General features: G+C 39.1%; 1 protein-coding gene across 1 annotated transcript in view; it reads left to right on the top strand.

The window, feature by feature from the left end:
• Positions 1 to 15,565, top strand: part of LOC115015839 (CUB and sushi domain-containing protein 3-like) — a 310,217-nt gene that overhangs the window by 59,037 nt on the left and 235,615 nt on the right. Inside the window, 1 exon segment of the mRNA XM_029443438.1 lies at positions 14,134 to 14,356. Coding sequence (XP_029299298.1) covers positions 14,134 to 14,356 — 223 coding nt within the window.

The raw sequence follows: 15,565 nt of genomic DNA, 5'->3' as shown, positions 1-15,565 counted from the left end.
ATGAATGCCTGGATGAGGATATGTTTTTATATCCTTTATTCATTTAATAACTATTCTAAGTATACCGTCAGTGTTCTCAACATACGAACTCCACAGAGACTGATGAACTGTTAGCCGAGTTGGGAATCCTCAGTAAAATTCTTGCATTCAGATTTTCCAGGACACATAGCTGATTCATTAAGAGGCAAAAACTGACTGATTTTAAAATAATCCACAGTACAAAGAAAACTTGGTGCTTTGATTGCTTTATATGCAGTCCTACCATGACATCCATTTCCACAGCTGGCCCACTTTACTGTGAATTTTAAAGAGCTGCATGTACTGTATGAACGTCTATCATAAATTTATAATCTGATATACCATAGCTATGGAAAACAAGAATACTCCAACCAGAAACAGCGACAGCACTTGATCAAATGCCTAAAACAATGTATGTTTATATTTACCTGATGAGCGTTTTATATAAATTAGAACAGTTGTGTTTAACAGACGCAAAGATGGAAGTAGTACACTATGTTATAGCATCACAAAACCACTTATAGAAGAGGTCTGGGTGGATGTTTGGGTGACTTGGACATAGAAGGCCGCTGTTGGCATCCTGTTCTCTAACTAATGACATGTTGCTTTCTTTTAACCATGACCTTGACCTTTGCCTAACCTTAACCGAGTAGTTTCAGTTGCCTCAATCTAGCCAAACCTCAACCATAGAGGTGGCAGATTAGATAAGAGTCACATTAATATTTTCAAAATGGTCATATGCAGTTTGGAAGGCTCAGACAAACAATGTATTTATGTTGTTTTCTGCGTTTCCTGATCACATTTTAATAAATGCTCTCATGGGTTTTGTTTCAAAACAATGACAGATTATCTATTTTGTCATTTAGTTTGGAGGATTCGTCAGAAGATACAGAAGTCTGGAGTTAATTGTTGTTCTGATTGGCTGGCACATGTTTATCAGAGCATCTTAAACGTAGTTGTGATCCAATAGTTCGAAATGACAAACCAGATATTTTAATTTGCAGGTATCTATATTATGTTAAAGTAATGTCAACGTAACCATTCTTAGCAATTGTCAGGAAATACAGTTTAGTGGTAAAAGTTTAGTGCGTAGATCATGATTTACTTTGTCGCCTATTTGCTCTCAAATATCTAAACAGTGTTAAAATAAAACAAGAATTGTAAAGGGAAATCAGTAAATTGGGTAGCAATGTTTGCCCTGAGTGCAAGTTTTCCTCCTCCGCTCCTCCTCTCTGTATACACTGTGTCTAGAGGCATGTGGAAATTAAATTTGAATCCTGAGAGTGAATCCTGTAATTGCCCTCTTATTGAGCTCATCCTGCAGTGGCTGGATAACATGGATGATGGAGGGATGGGAAAAGAAACAGAAGCAAATGTAAGAAAGTGTAAGAATGTTTGTGCGTGTTTGTTTGTGGTCTCTGCAATGATTAAACCTGAGGAAAGAGGGAAAGGAGAACATATCCCAAGTCATCTTTTTTTTACACTTGTTTGTCTGTGTGTGTGTGTGTGTGTGTGTGTGTGTGTGTGTGTACGTGTTTGTGAGTGCGACACACAGACCTTGCACCAGGGACTCATCTGAAGAGCCTCTGCTGCTGATACATTCAGCTGTTTGACTAAGTGTGTGTGTGTGTGTGTGTGTGTGTGTGTGTGTGTGTGTGTGTGTGTGTGTGTGTGTGTGAGAGAGAGAGAGAGAGAGAGAGAGAGAGAGAGAGGGTGAAGAAGAGAAATGACATTTATATATATGTACATATATATACAGGCACATATACATATGAGGACGGTGGGGTAAATATGGAGAGTGTTGGTGTTCCAGTACAGAAGTCCATGTTTTCTACTGTAACAGACTTACAGCAACTAACCTGTAAGAAAGAGGAGTGCGAGACGAGGCTGTGTGTATTCTTTGTGTGTGTATAAGACCTCATTAGTCAGATTGGAGATGATGACACTCAGCAGACATAAATCAATAGTTACCCCCTAAGACAGCATCTGTCTCCCCGTTTCTCTCTGTCCCATTAATCCTTTATGCTGTGTACTACCTGCCAATCAGTGAGGGTTTTATGCATCTCCGGTAAATGTTTTCTATATGTGTATCGGTGTGCATGTGCATAGGAGAGGGCTCATTAGATGATTGATGAAACAATAGTGTACTCTGCAAAAATGCTCCTTCTTCCTATTTCTCTCTCTTGCTCTTGCTCTTGCTCTTGCTCTTGCTCTTGCTCTTGCTCTTGCTCTTGCTCTTGCTCTTGCTCTTGCTCTTGCTCTTGCTCTTGCTCTTGCTCTTGCTCTTGCTCTTGCTCTTGCTCTTGCTCTTTTCCCTCTCTCGAAGCACAATGATCAACTCTCAAGATGTAAATACAGTACATTCTAACCATGACAAACCCAAGTAGCCACTCACTCTCTCCCCACTCTGCAATGCTCAGACACACACAAACACAAGCTTGTGTTTACCAACAAAAATGCACTCTGCTTTGCATTCTTCGCCTGCTCTCAGTGACCCACTTTCTTAGAAAGCAGATTTTTTTCTTGTAATTTATTAGTGAATGTGAGTGCTTGCTCATTCGCATTGCTTCCTGTCCTCACTGCTTACGCCTCCTCTCCCAGTCCTGTGTGCCGCTGTGGTTGTGCAAAAGCCAGAGGTCCTCCAAGCTGCTTTTTAGCCAACCACAAGTAAAGCCAGCATAGTGCATTTAGAAACATACCCTGTAAAAATTAATTATTGTAATTTTGCATTATTTGAATTTTTCAACATGCAATTTTTCTGTCTGTAGTACTATTTTCCCCCAACAAATGGATTGAATAGAATAGGATAGATTATAATATCCACATGTAATAGACCTTCAGATCAATCAATATAACAGGTTTTATGGAAAAGGGAGGATTTTGAATCTCTTTTATCATCACACATGTACACAAAACAGCACAAAAGTGAAATTAGACTCCGCATTTAACCCATCCTAGTATTAGTCATTACAAACAGTGTTTATGAATACTCAACATCATATTTAGAGAAAATTCCAGTGAGAGTTTATATGTCATTTACGCAATACAATGTCCTACTTTCCATACAGTAGTAGCTTTATACAGTTATTGGAACAGTGGAGTCACAGTTCACATACAGTCTTAGGAGAATCAGAATAAGGGCCAATGTACTTGACTGAGGAGGTTGATGTGTTAGCTGGTAAAGAGGACATGAACAGAAGCTTTTTTTATAATGATGAGACTATCCATAGCAGCAGTATATAATATGTAAGAAGCAGTAGTAGGCTACAATCTGTGCTAATTAGAGTAGTACGAGTATTGTTTGTTCATCATTGTGCTAATAGCGGTGTTCATCTTGTCTGATGTTGTTTGACTGCGTTGTGGTACAGTGCTGGGGATACCACTGTGTAAAAGTACTATCGCTAAAACACTACAAGTGATAAACCACCAGAACAAAGTATGCAAGGGCACCGATCAAAGAGTTTGAACCATTAGCTTTATATAGAAACACACCGTCATTAACAATCCCTGCTCAGAACAGTTGGAAGGCACAATTAAGGGTCAATTGAGAATATGTGTTCTGACTTTGAAAGCCTAATCACATCTAAAATGAAAAAGCATTAAGGTGAAATAGCATTAATATGAAGGTAACAATGAATCTAGATGGTGGGGTATAATTTATAGCACTTACATTTAACTTTCAAGGAGGTTATAATAGCCTTTCAGAATTTTATATGGCTTCAACAGTAAACCTGTGTTTCTACATCTCAATATATCTGGAATACCGATGGTGTCCATTTGAATACATTTGTGCTCTACAGAAATCTCATACATCCAATCTTGAGTCAAATAAAGAGAAAGGTCCTCTCGAGTTAAATGATGTCCAGTACATCATTACTGGAGAAGTCTTGATTGACTCATTAAACATTCATGCTTTATTGTTCTTCTTTTATTTAACAAACAAGAATCTCTTTCTGTTTTAGTCTTTTCTTTTAATAGCTGCTACAAAGGATGTGATGTAACAGTCTTTTTGTTTTTTGCTATTAAACTACACTAGGTGCCCACATACTAAAAGCTGGACAGAAGTTTGAGAGCAAAGAGATAACTGAAGGTGTGTATGCCATTGGGTTACAAAGGCCCATCACATTTATTTTGTTATGGAATTAAACTCAAACCTCCCCCACAAGATTTAACAGTAAATCCTGGCATTCACAGGCTCATCGTCCTCCACACTCTCTCTGCACTGACACTGAACCAACACCTGGGCTTACTCTTAACTCATATATCACCCAATAATTTCCCCCCTCAGCATAACTCTAGGCAACAATAGCCTAATGGGACAGCAGACCTTGTCAACTTGAAATGGGCTAGCAAGCAATTCTGGAACAGCATATTAGCGAACACCTAGAGACTAATGGAAGGTCTGACCCTTCTGGCTAGATCACACTTTCATTTCATACTTTTTCCTGCTAGTGTTGTGTTGAATACTTGCAATTACGTACCATATGTATATTAAGTGTCAAAATAACAGTCAAAGCAGAGGATAATGTAATATATATCTTATTCAAGCTATATTTTGTACTTTTGTACATCTTTTTCCACTTCAAACCCAATCTCTGTTGCCACATACAGTATATGCTGAGCCGCCATTTTCCCCGCTTAGTCTCATTTTCTTATACAGTTGTTTTAAAGTTTTAGAGCAGTAGTGTCTGATCGTAATATAGTTTTACTTTCATGTTTATCCCTGCTTTGCTTGTACTTAAAAAGGCACTAAAACTGTTCTTCTTTAGACACTTTTATTCAATTCTGAAAATATCCCTTTGTGTTAAGAGACAAGTTGGAATAATTAAAACGTCTTCTTTAATATCTCACATTTCAAGACACTGGAGGCTGTGTTGTATAATGAATTTAGCAATAAAAAGTGGTAACAAACCCCTGTATAATATATGCTTAAAGTAGGTGAGTAATAATTCTAATTACAGTTATCCCTCCACCAGGCAATTCTTGAACAATAGTGTAGTGATTAAAAAGTGACACCAGTGCATGGTGATTACAGGTTAGCTTATTATTTAAATGAGCAGTTTTTGCAGTCACAGCATGTGTTCTGATCATTTTAACTGTGGCTTAAACATGACACACTTGATCAGTCAAAATTAACAAGGTAATCCAGCGTTTCCAGTCACGTATCCATGATTTGTAGCCCTGGTTGTTCTCCAAGCCTTTAGCTTGATTCCAGCATGTTTGAGGCCTTTAATTAGCGTAGGCTGATTATTTCTCAACAGTGGCGTATTATATGAAGAGGCTCTGCCACCTGCAGTGGCTTCCGTGAATGTTTGTAGCAGAGTAGCATGTGTCGGTCGGTCTGTATCTGTAACTTTTTCTTTCTCTGATTCCCTCAACACAACAGGCCCCTCCGTTCTTGATCAGTCCCATTTGTTTACTGTTTTCTCAAATCTTGTCTCTGTTTTTCCCTTTTATGTGTGTCCCTCTTTCTCACCCTTTGTCTTTTCCTTATTCCTGTTCTCTTTTTCTCTCAACATATCTCTATCCCATCGTTCCCTTCTGCCTTTGACTGACAGTGTTATAAATTGATTTTCAGCCCGTTGTGTTCCCCCCGTCTCTCTCTAGGCATTTCCCTTATTTAGCCTCAACCACTCCAGGGTATAGTCTAGACCACGGGCCGACTGTCAGTCAGAGGGAGCGTGGAGCAGTCTAATTCTTGGCTGACAAGCGTTCCTGACAGCAAGAACCAATGGGACGTTTCAAACACGCCTACTCTCTCTATCTCTGTCTCTCTCTCTATTGCAGTTTTGCCTTTTCTATCTCTCTTTCTTCTCTCATTCTCCCCCTGTCTGCCCCTGCCTCTCCACTCTTCATTTGCTTTTTACCCTTTGTTTGCATTTAGTTTGTCTACCTTTCTGTCACTCTGTCACCCCACACCCCCCTCCTCTGCATTTCATCCATTTTTATTTCTTTCTCGCTTCCAAAACGTTCTCAAGAAAATGAACAGATACTATAACTTTCAAGAGACATGCACAGCTCATTTAAATTAACTTACGCTGCATTCACGCACACACATGCTTGTGCACAAATACACACACACACATCTCATTTTGCCCCTGGTGCTTGAGTGCTGCTGTGATCTGAATACTGATTGGACGTTTTGTCTGTATGCAATGATTTGATTGGTCAGTTTTCTCCACTGGGAAAGCCATTCTTTAATCATAAATGAGAGTCTGTGAGATTAGACGGAATAGCCCTTTAAGCGAATCTGGTATCACTGAGGCCCCCAGAGGGAGGCAGAGCTGGAGAGAGAGAGAGAGAGAGGAAGAGAGAGCGGCAGAGAGATGAAAGAGAGAAGGACAAACAGAAAGAGGGAACCAGAGAGAGTAAGAGATGGAAGAGAATTTAAAACGTATTTTTCTCAGACTCGGGCTGGTGTAATGTCACTGCACTGCTGAGGATATGAGTAATATTTTATTACACAACGGGTGCACACCCCCACACAGATACTGTAAGGAAAAATTGCTGGCCCCCCAAGTAGGTGCTAGGGACGCCCAGCAACCTTGAGGGGGCACCGCGGGTCCCATTCAAATGAAGAATAGGGTCATTTTACTGTTTCCTCATTTAGTAGCCAGCACCATGTGGAAATGGTTATATTGATCATAGAGTTCCCTGTGGAAAATTACTGGCTTAGTAATTTATTTCACATCCTCACAATCATCAGGCTTATATCAGGATGTGAGTCACATTATTATACTGTTTGGGAATGTCAGACTTATATTATTTTTTTATGTTCATTTGGTTTCGGTTTAAATCATTTTACCCACTTCATGATGTTGTTTTACTTTCTGTCTTTAAAGGCTTGAGGGGGATGGAGTCTGTAAGCGTATATTAGTCTTCTGGCTAAGAGCATATAGTGCCGCATCAAAAAGCCCAAGGAGCTGTAGTGTGGGTGTGTTGTTACAGGTACCCTTGAGAAGATGAAATGCAAACCAGAATCCATTTTGAAGGCTTGTCAGATGTAAAGACAATGCACAGTTTACAATCCTTTGAGGGAGGATTTTACAGTTCTGGACATTTTTAATAGCAGCCGACTTTTTGTCCTCTATCCTGATGCATGCACAGTGTTCCATGTTAGCAGTACCTACCTGCTTGTACGTATTTGGCAAACACTTTTTGTCAGACGGCCCTGCGTTTATTGCTACAACCCTCTGCAGCAGCTCCCCTTCTGCACCAACAAAGTTATATAATCGAAGCTGATGTGGGTTCCTGCATTTCTTGACCTGGAGAAATTGAGAAAGACTCATTGCTGCCTAATGCAGGATGTACAATATCTTGAACAGGTCACAGGGTCAACAGAGACACTCACCTTCATACCTACTGGCAATTCAGAGCCTCCAGTGCACCTTGCTTGTTTTTTGGACTTGTTTTTGGAAACTCCACACAAAAGGTTAAAGAACTTGTGTTGTGTAGTAATAGCTGTTACACAGAGCTTTTGATGATGTGCTATTTAAAGTCATTACAGTATCCCAGGCTACATTTTTAGTACACTTTAGTGTACTGTAAAAACGGCGCTGTCTTAAAAAGGATGTGACGAGTGCTGGCATAAGCCACTTGTTAAGCTTGTGTTTTTTTTCTGCAGTGTATTATCTAAGATATTCAGGATGAGATATTGCTTTGAGGAAAGAGATCAAGCCTATATTGCAGTCCGGGGTTCATTAAATCCACTCAATTCAAGAAGCAGATTTTCTTCTTTGTCTTTAAGCTTCTTTTATCCAGGGAAGGTTTTGCTGAGCATGCACACGCTTTTCCAGCTAAACCCTGTTCCTCATTAGTATCAGTGAATATATTCACACCTGGGAGCTACCCTGTCCAACGACAAATATTTTACAGTTTGCCAATTAGCATTTGTATTTAAGTCTTTGGGGGAAAATGCCTTGCTTAAGGTGACACTCCGCCCAAAGTCTGTTTGAGTCTTAAACACACATGCCCTGTAGACCTCTGGAAAGTTTGTAGCTGTCTTCCTTGTTGATAGTGGTGGCTGCATGAATCAGCTGCATTTATGGATTCAAAAAGTGACACAATTTCATGACAAGAAACGGTATCAAAACTTGTGTCCAGTATTGTTCATTCTTTGCTGAAATATTGCTTCTTCTCATGACACGATTATGTGTTGGTTTGTTCACATTAGAACTAAGGCTGGTCAATATATCGGTATTATATCGATATCATGATATGACTTTAGATGTCATCTCAGATTTTGGATATCATAATATCGCATAAGTATTTTTGAAGGCTGCATTACAGTAGCTGTTCTATTATTTGCCTTAACCCACTTAGTCATTTTATCCACATTACTCACATTATTATATATCAAAAATCTCATGTGTAAATATTTTGTTAAAGCAACAATAGTCCCTATAATATTGCCGCAATATTGAGGTATTTGATCAACAATATCCACATTTTTTATTTGCTCCATATCGCCCAGCCCTAATTAGAACCCCACTTATTGTTCCACTGACAAGAAATGCTCCGCTCCTTTCTGGTTAAAAACATATAATAACCAACATTGAATAAATTTCCACACTTTGTATGTGTGTGTTTTTATGGGGTGTGGTGAACAAAAGGTGGATTAAATGGCAGCAGAGCCAGTGAGTTTGTGGAAAGGGTTAACTAGTAAGGTGAGGGTTGTAGAGGAGGCCTGTGTGTGTGTGTGTGTGTGTGTGTGTGTGTGTGTGTGTGTGTGTGTGTGTGTGTGTGTGTGTGTGTGTGTGTGTGTGTGTGTGTGTGTGTGTGTGTGTGTAAGGACTGTCAGTTTCGGTCTGGTAGTCAGCATAATTAGAAGTCTCTCTTTTACCCGTCTCCCTCTCACTGTTTCTCTCTCTCTCTCCTCCTCCTCCCTTTATTTTAATCTCCCCTCTCTCTTTCTATATTTCTCCATCTGTTTCTCCCTCTCACACCCTCCCACACTCTCTTGTCCCCTATCCCTCTGTGAGTGATGACTTTTAAATCATCCTCTCATTCAATGATGAACGAGGGGAAATCTGTCCTTTTCTCTCTGTTTATTCTGCTTTCCATCTCTGTCCTTCTGTCCCTATTCGCTCTTTATACACCCCACCCTGTATCCTAGCTATTCAATTTAATGAAGTTACTGCATTTAGACTAAGACACCCTCCAATCTGTTGAATTCAGATAAAATTGTGATGGACTGAGTCATAATTTCATGTATGGACTGTAGGCTACAACTTGTGGGGCTCATTTGTGACAGCTTTACAAGCCAACAGTTTACGTTAACACACCTGTGTCAAGGTTGAATACACTTCATGCAAAAACCTACTTTAACCACTAGAGGGATCATTTAAAAAAAAGAAAAAGACATCATGAAATACTTGGACCACAAGAAACAGCACAGAAAGTATACAGTCTATCCTGATCATGAGGAACACGTCTGTATAAATAATGGATTGTTCAATATTAAAGGTTTAACGGCAAAAGTAGTAGTGCCTAATATTAACAAGCAGGAAAAAACTGGATTCCCTGCGTGAATTGCACTGTTCAGATATCCTGTCCCTTACCTTTCTTATCGTTTTTTTTAAATATTGCCTTTCACCATATTTCCACAGTAGTTACCATTACCACAGAATATTACACCTGGGTCATCAAAGCAATATATCTTGTTTAGCAGCTGTTAAATAACTCTTAACTAGTCTATTTGTAGGTGTATAACTAAATGTTACCCCTGGGAGTTTAGCTTCGTGCCTCATCACACACAATAAAGCCTCTGCTCGAAGCTCTGCTGCAGGACAACCTACTGGGTTACCAAATCTTGTTTCCATCACACAAGGATCAGTCAATCTGTGTATTTGGCTGTATGAAATATTGAGCAATACTCTTTCCTACAGATGGAAGTATGCAAGATCCCTTGTTCATTTTTAAAACAAATAGGTATGAAGAAATACAATAACTCATCTTAGAACCAGAGAAAAATGACAATACCTCATAAATATACCATCTGAAATGAGGTGGTGGTAGAAAAACTGTATAGTTATATATATAACTGTATAGTTAGGTGCATGAGCTCATAACCGTGTATTTTAATCTTTCTTGTAGTTCAACTTTAAATTGTATTTAGGTGTCAATTAAATTAGTTGTATAATGTAATCATTTGGAGGCATTCAATTAACTGGCTATAACTTTAGATAATATCTGGTGGACAATGTTTTTTAAATAATCCACATTATATCAATAATAGCCATATTTAGAATTGTTTTGGCGTGTTATCTTGGACATGCAGGGGATTTTACATCACAAAGAGTTTTAATTTAAAAATCTAAGTCATTGGATAAGGCTTCTGATAAGTCTGCCTTATCTTTGTAACTGTGTTGTCCTCAGGTGAACCCCTGCTTCGTGGAGCATAAATCCCATTTAACTTTGATCATAAAATGTAATTCCTGTTGGAAACCACATGGATGTACACTTTCTGACTTGGGCCAAAATGGCAGTTCAATAAGTTATTTTGTGCAGTGCCGTGCACAATCCTTTTTCTGCAGTGTCTTGAAGAGAAGAAAGCAGACACGGCAGCCCATTTTCTTCTTTTTGGCGATTGAAACAAACAAAAAGTGCTATGGATGTGTATGTTGTGAATGTCAGCGTTAGTATAAGTTCATTCTGTAGGTCTGTGTCTGTGCATATGTGTGTGCTCTCATATGGCTCTGCTTGTCCCTCCCGGTTTCTCAACATCTCAGCTCTGATTGGTTGTGAAGGGACAGAAATACCGGCCCTTAATTGCAGCTCAGACTGCCATTGGTCATTATATCGGTCAATGTGATGGTCTTGGAATTGTCTGGGTAAATGAGAGTTGGAGAAACACACACAGGCACACACATATATATATATGTACACACACACACTCCGTTTTTTGGTTGGGGTTCTGTCTTGGATAATTGGTTGGAAAAGCATCCAGCGGGATCACCCTGCTGTCCCTGTGGCCCTGGCTGCCATGGTAAATAACAAGGCTCATAAACATGAAAGGTAGGGAGATGATCGTCCTGATTTGAGCTCTGTACTCAGAGGAGATCAATTAAGGCACAGGAATTCAAGGACTTTAAACACACAGTAACAGCAATGTTCAATTAAACACTTTCATTTAAGCTCGGAATGATACACCAAAGCCATGCGGCTGCAGCATCTTTTTGTTTTTCATTTTACAGATAGTCTTTTTTTTTTTCTTCTCTTTTACCAGTGATATAAAACTGAGGATAAATACGTCTTTTATCATGGAAGATAAAAAGAAAAAGAAAAAGAAGAAAGGACAAAAAGACACAGCTGCACTTGATAAGAGAAGTCAAATGCAAAAACAAACAAACAACGGGCACAGAGTGATTTGCAACACCATTTCCCAGCGAGAACACATACAGTAGGATCAAGCCCAATATAACAGCAATCTTCTTCTCTGCTGTAGTGTCCTTGAGCAGGATGAGGCTAAATCCTTACCGGCTCCAAGGGTTTCTGCTCTGTAAGCTGACTCTGCCGTCTGAGTCTCCTGTGGAGTGGGAGAAGTGAAGAGTTTCTCCATCAGGGATCGATAGAGCATCGCAAAAAACAAAAAAAAAACGCTTCGACTTCACGCCTGGACACTCCAAGCTTTTCATCTTACACCTGTGGTGGGTTTGATATAAAAGGATCATTAAGATCAAAGGGAGAAGATAATGATCCTGATGTGAACCGTGAAGTCCAAAGAGATCAATTACATTTACATTTTACAATTTAGGCATTTAGCTGGCTCTGTAACCCGGAGAGATTTAGAATAAGTACAGCAGCAGAATTTGCTTCACTTCTAATTTATCAGTACAATCACCCTGTAAGAGGAAGGACAAAGGATAAAAACAAATTCTGCACACTCCTCTTATCCACATTAACAGTCCTGTCCAAAATATGGTAATATTCATGTGTCACAGAAAATACTGATTACTGCCTGTTAATATATTTGGACACTTATAACATAGATCCCATGAACAGTTTATAAACTTAGTATGCAACATAATATGCACCACAATATAATCATATAAACAATCATTCATGCTTTGTTTCTTTCACTCACCGGTAAACAAACCCTAGAAAATGAATGATAATTTTAAACCTAGCAATGAATGATCATACTAGCATGATAATGCACTCTGAAGCGTTCTGATATTGAAAACAATGTCATTAATTATTAGGCTGCTATCCTATGCAGAGAGAAAAGTCAACATAATGCCTCTTCCAGTTGACGTAATTGTTAGTTTGGCATCTCCTCCTCTCCTCCTCCTCTCTTTCCTTGTCTGTTCCACCTACCAGCCTGCCACCATAGGGCCATGATGAAGAGCCTATATGAGCTCATTAAGATCTACTTGTATGTATTCTCTCTCTCCCTCAAGAAATCATTAAACTGCCTTTGATGCTGCGTAGTGTGCGCAAGAGTTTGCATTTGTGTCATCTCTCTGTCGTTTTTTCATCTGATTAGACACAGTAAATGAAGATATATACTGAAACACATGGTTGTGTCTTTCAGTTATATATTCCTGAGTAAAAACTCTAAATATGTGATTGCACAGTAATGTTCACTTGTTTGAGGTTGAGGGTGATACTTGGTGGTGTCCCATCTTTTCCACAAGTTCATCAATGTTCGGGGTAAGGCTCTGAGCTGAGGAAATCCTCAGAATTGAGTGGAGGTGTTCAGCAGTAAGTCGACTTCTGTGTGATGTTTTGTTCAGGTTCATCAAAGAAAACAGTTGTTCACACAGGTATGTGCTGCCAAACATAGACAACGTTTGAGCAGCCTGGATGCGCAGCTGGGGCATTGTGTCGGGGAGGAAACGGGCGAACTCCGCAGCACCCACTGCCGCATATTTTGCCCTCAGTGCATCATTGCATTGGAGGTCAATCAACTCCATTTGGAGGTTTGGTGGTGAGCTTTCCACGTCAACAGCAAATGGGTTACCGAGCAGTTCCAACCTGCTTTTTTGTGCTTCAAAGTCAGCAAATCGGCGTCGAAAGTCAGCGGCAAGCATACCTATTTTATAAACACATGGTTGTGTCTTTCAGTTATATATTCCTGAGTCATGTTCAAAGGCACTGAATGACACAGAGGTATTGTTGTCATGCACTTTGACATGTCAGGAATTGATTAGCAAAAACAAAACAAACAGCCAGCTTTTGATCTTTTAGAGGCACTGTAGGTGAAATCAAGAGAACACTCTGGTCCCTTGTGGATGTCTCGTATTAAGTCAGGTGGTAGTTCAGCTACTTTTCACACAGTCTGCACCCCATGCTAAATGTGAGTACCAGCATCTGAAACAGACCCTGCCCTGTATCCTCGCTGTGGGGGAGGCCAGTGAAAAGAATATGTTTCTAGCAGCACTACAAACTACAGATCTATGGAGCTACAAGACTTTCTGACAAATCCTTTTTTCAGTTCTGGAGCTAGCTACGGTATATATTCCATTAATATATAATCACACATTAGCATAAAGAAAAACAGGATATATCAGACCCAAGCTGACCTACTTAGTATGATTCATCCTGACTTATGGCTCATTCCTACATTGATGTGAAGCAAAGATGTGCTTCAGTACCAGACTTCCACTTTTTAACACTGTTTTAAAAAGCAGTGCTAAAAAGTTTCAAATGTAAAAGTTAACCACCAATATTGGACCGGGTCAGTAGGTCAGCACTATTCAATCCAATTGTTTTAAAAAGTTGTATAAAAAAGATACTTGTAGTACCGTTGGATTCAGAGGGTGTGTGTGTGTGTGTGTGTGTGTGTGTGCGTGTATGTGTGTGTCACATGTGTGTGTTTATAAGTACCTGTGTGCCTGTGTGAGCATACTCTAATGCTAATGACTAATACTAACCGTGCACAGAGACACATACAATATTCTGTCATATTTAGTGCTGTTGTGTTGTGCTGTGTACTTTTAAACTCTAAACTTTAAATAACATTTTTATTCTCCCTCATTCGCTTTGTGTTCTCTTTTGTCTCTTTATTCTCTATAACACAGAAGCTGTTGTTTGGCAACATTTTATTTTCTTATTGTAAGAATAAATCAAATGTCAAAACTAATTAAATGCTCTCTCTTTTCTCTACTTTAGGTTTCATCTACACATGTGGCGGTACACTGAAGGGCCGAAATGGCAGTATAGAATCACCAGGCTTTCCCTATGGCTACCCCAATGGGGCAAACTGCACCTGGGTCATTGTCGGGGAGGAAGGAAGTAGAATCCAGCTCATGTTCTTGTCATTTGCCATAGAAGAAGAATATGACTTTTTGTCCTTGTACGATGGACACCCACACCCCACTAACTTCAGGACCAGGTAGGACCAGTTATTGATTTAATCAGAATTTGTTTTGTTTTTCTTGTAAACAAAGAAAACTTTTCAAACCTAGGTTGTTTTGGTAAGTTATTATGTAATGGCAGTAGGCTGTTCAGTAAGACAAATTAGAACTGTATTTTACACACTTTATTTAGACTACTTTCACAGCAAATTATTTGTGTTCAACATCCTCTAATCTCCATTAAAAAGTAGCATGGCAAGCACAGCACAAACACCTTTGACGGCATATAACCTTATTAGGTTACCACTGATGCGCAGCCAGTTTTATGTTATTTTAAGATGAAGCTATGGAAAATAACTCCTTTGTGTTTTTGCCAATGATGATGAGCTGTGATGAGCTAATGTGTTTACATGATCAAATATTAGGGATCATGAATTCATATTAAAAACTGAAAGCAAAAGGAACCAGACAGACCGGTGGAGAAATACAAGTACAGAAATGAATTAATGCCATATTTTTAGTTGTAGTATCAATGCATTTTTTGTTTCAACAACATAAATGTTCATTGTTTCAACAAACGTAGACCAGATGTTATCATGTCGGGCTGAATTCTCTCGAGCAATACTATCACTGCGGAACAAATGACCTTGTATAGCAACAGGGTGCTGCCCTGCTGTGGTACACAAATTCCCCAGGCTCAATCAGTGACACTGCGGTTTCCTTTAGTTATTGAACTATTTTATCAAACTAGTCTTGCAAGAAACACAATAGCCAGAAAGAAGCTCATTTCAGGTGAGCTATTAAGCCCTACTTGCCTTATGATTTTATCAGACAATCAATAGTGCCTAATAGCGTTTGTTTGTGACTCTATTCACGTTTGACATGTTCTTTTAACCCTGGAATTCAATTATTGTTAAGCTATTTGATTAACTATGAAATGTGAGAGTGCTGTCTATTGACATGTTGTTTGATTTTCATATGGCTTAACACTGATGGAGATTAGGTTTATATATATGTTGTTGCACTAGTTAGTCCTGAAAAACGTCCTTGTCACCTCTTGCATTCTCTTGATCTAAGTGGAACTGTTTTATTAAGGTGCAGAAGTGTTTGAGAAGGAAATATCTTTGCTTTTTTATTCAACCAGAAGCCGCCCTTCCTTCGACTTTTAATTGTATAGGCCATGAAGTATCCAATAACCTTTAAATCTGCTGAGTCAAAACAACAACTTGTTTTTGTCAATCAATAAA

Source organism: Cottoperca gobio, chromosome 11 (assembly GCF_900634415.1).
Source record: "Cottoperca gobio chromosome 11, fCotGob3.1, whole genome shotgun sequence".
Classification (NCBI taxonomy): Eukaryota; Metazoa; Chordata; class Actinopteri; order Perciformes; family Bovichtidae; genus Cottoperca; species Cottoperca gobio.
Note: the sequence above shows the minus strand (reverse complement) of the source record. Positions and strands in the feature narration are given on the sequence as shown.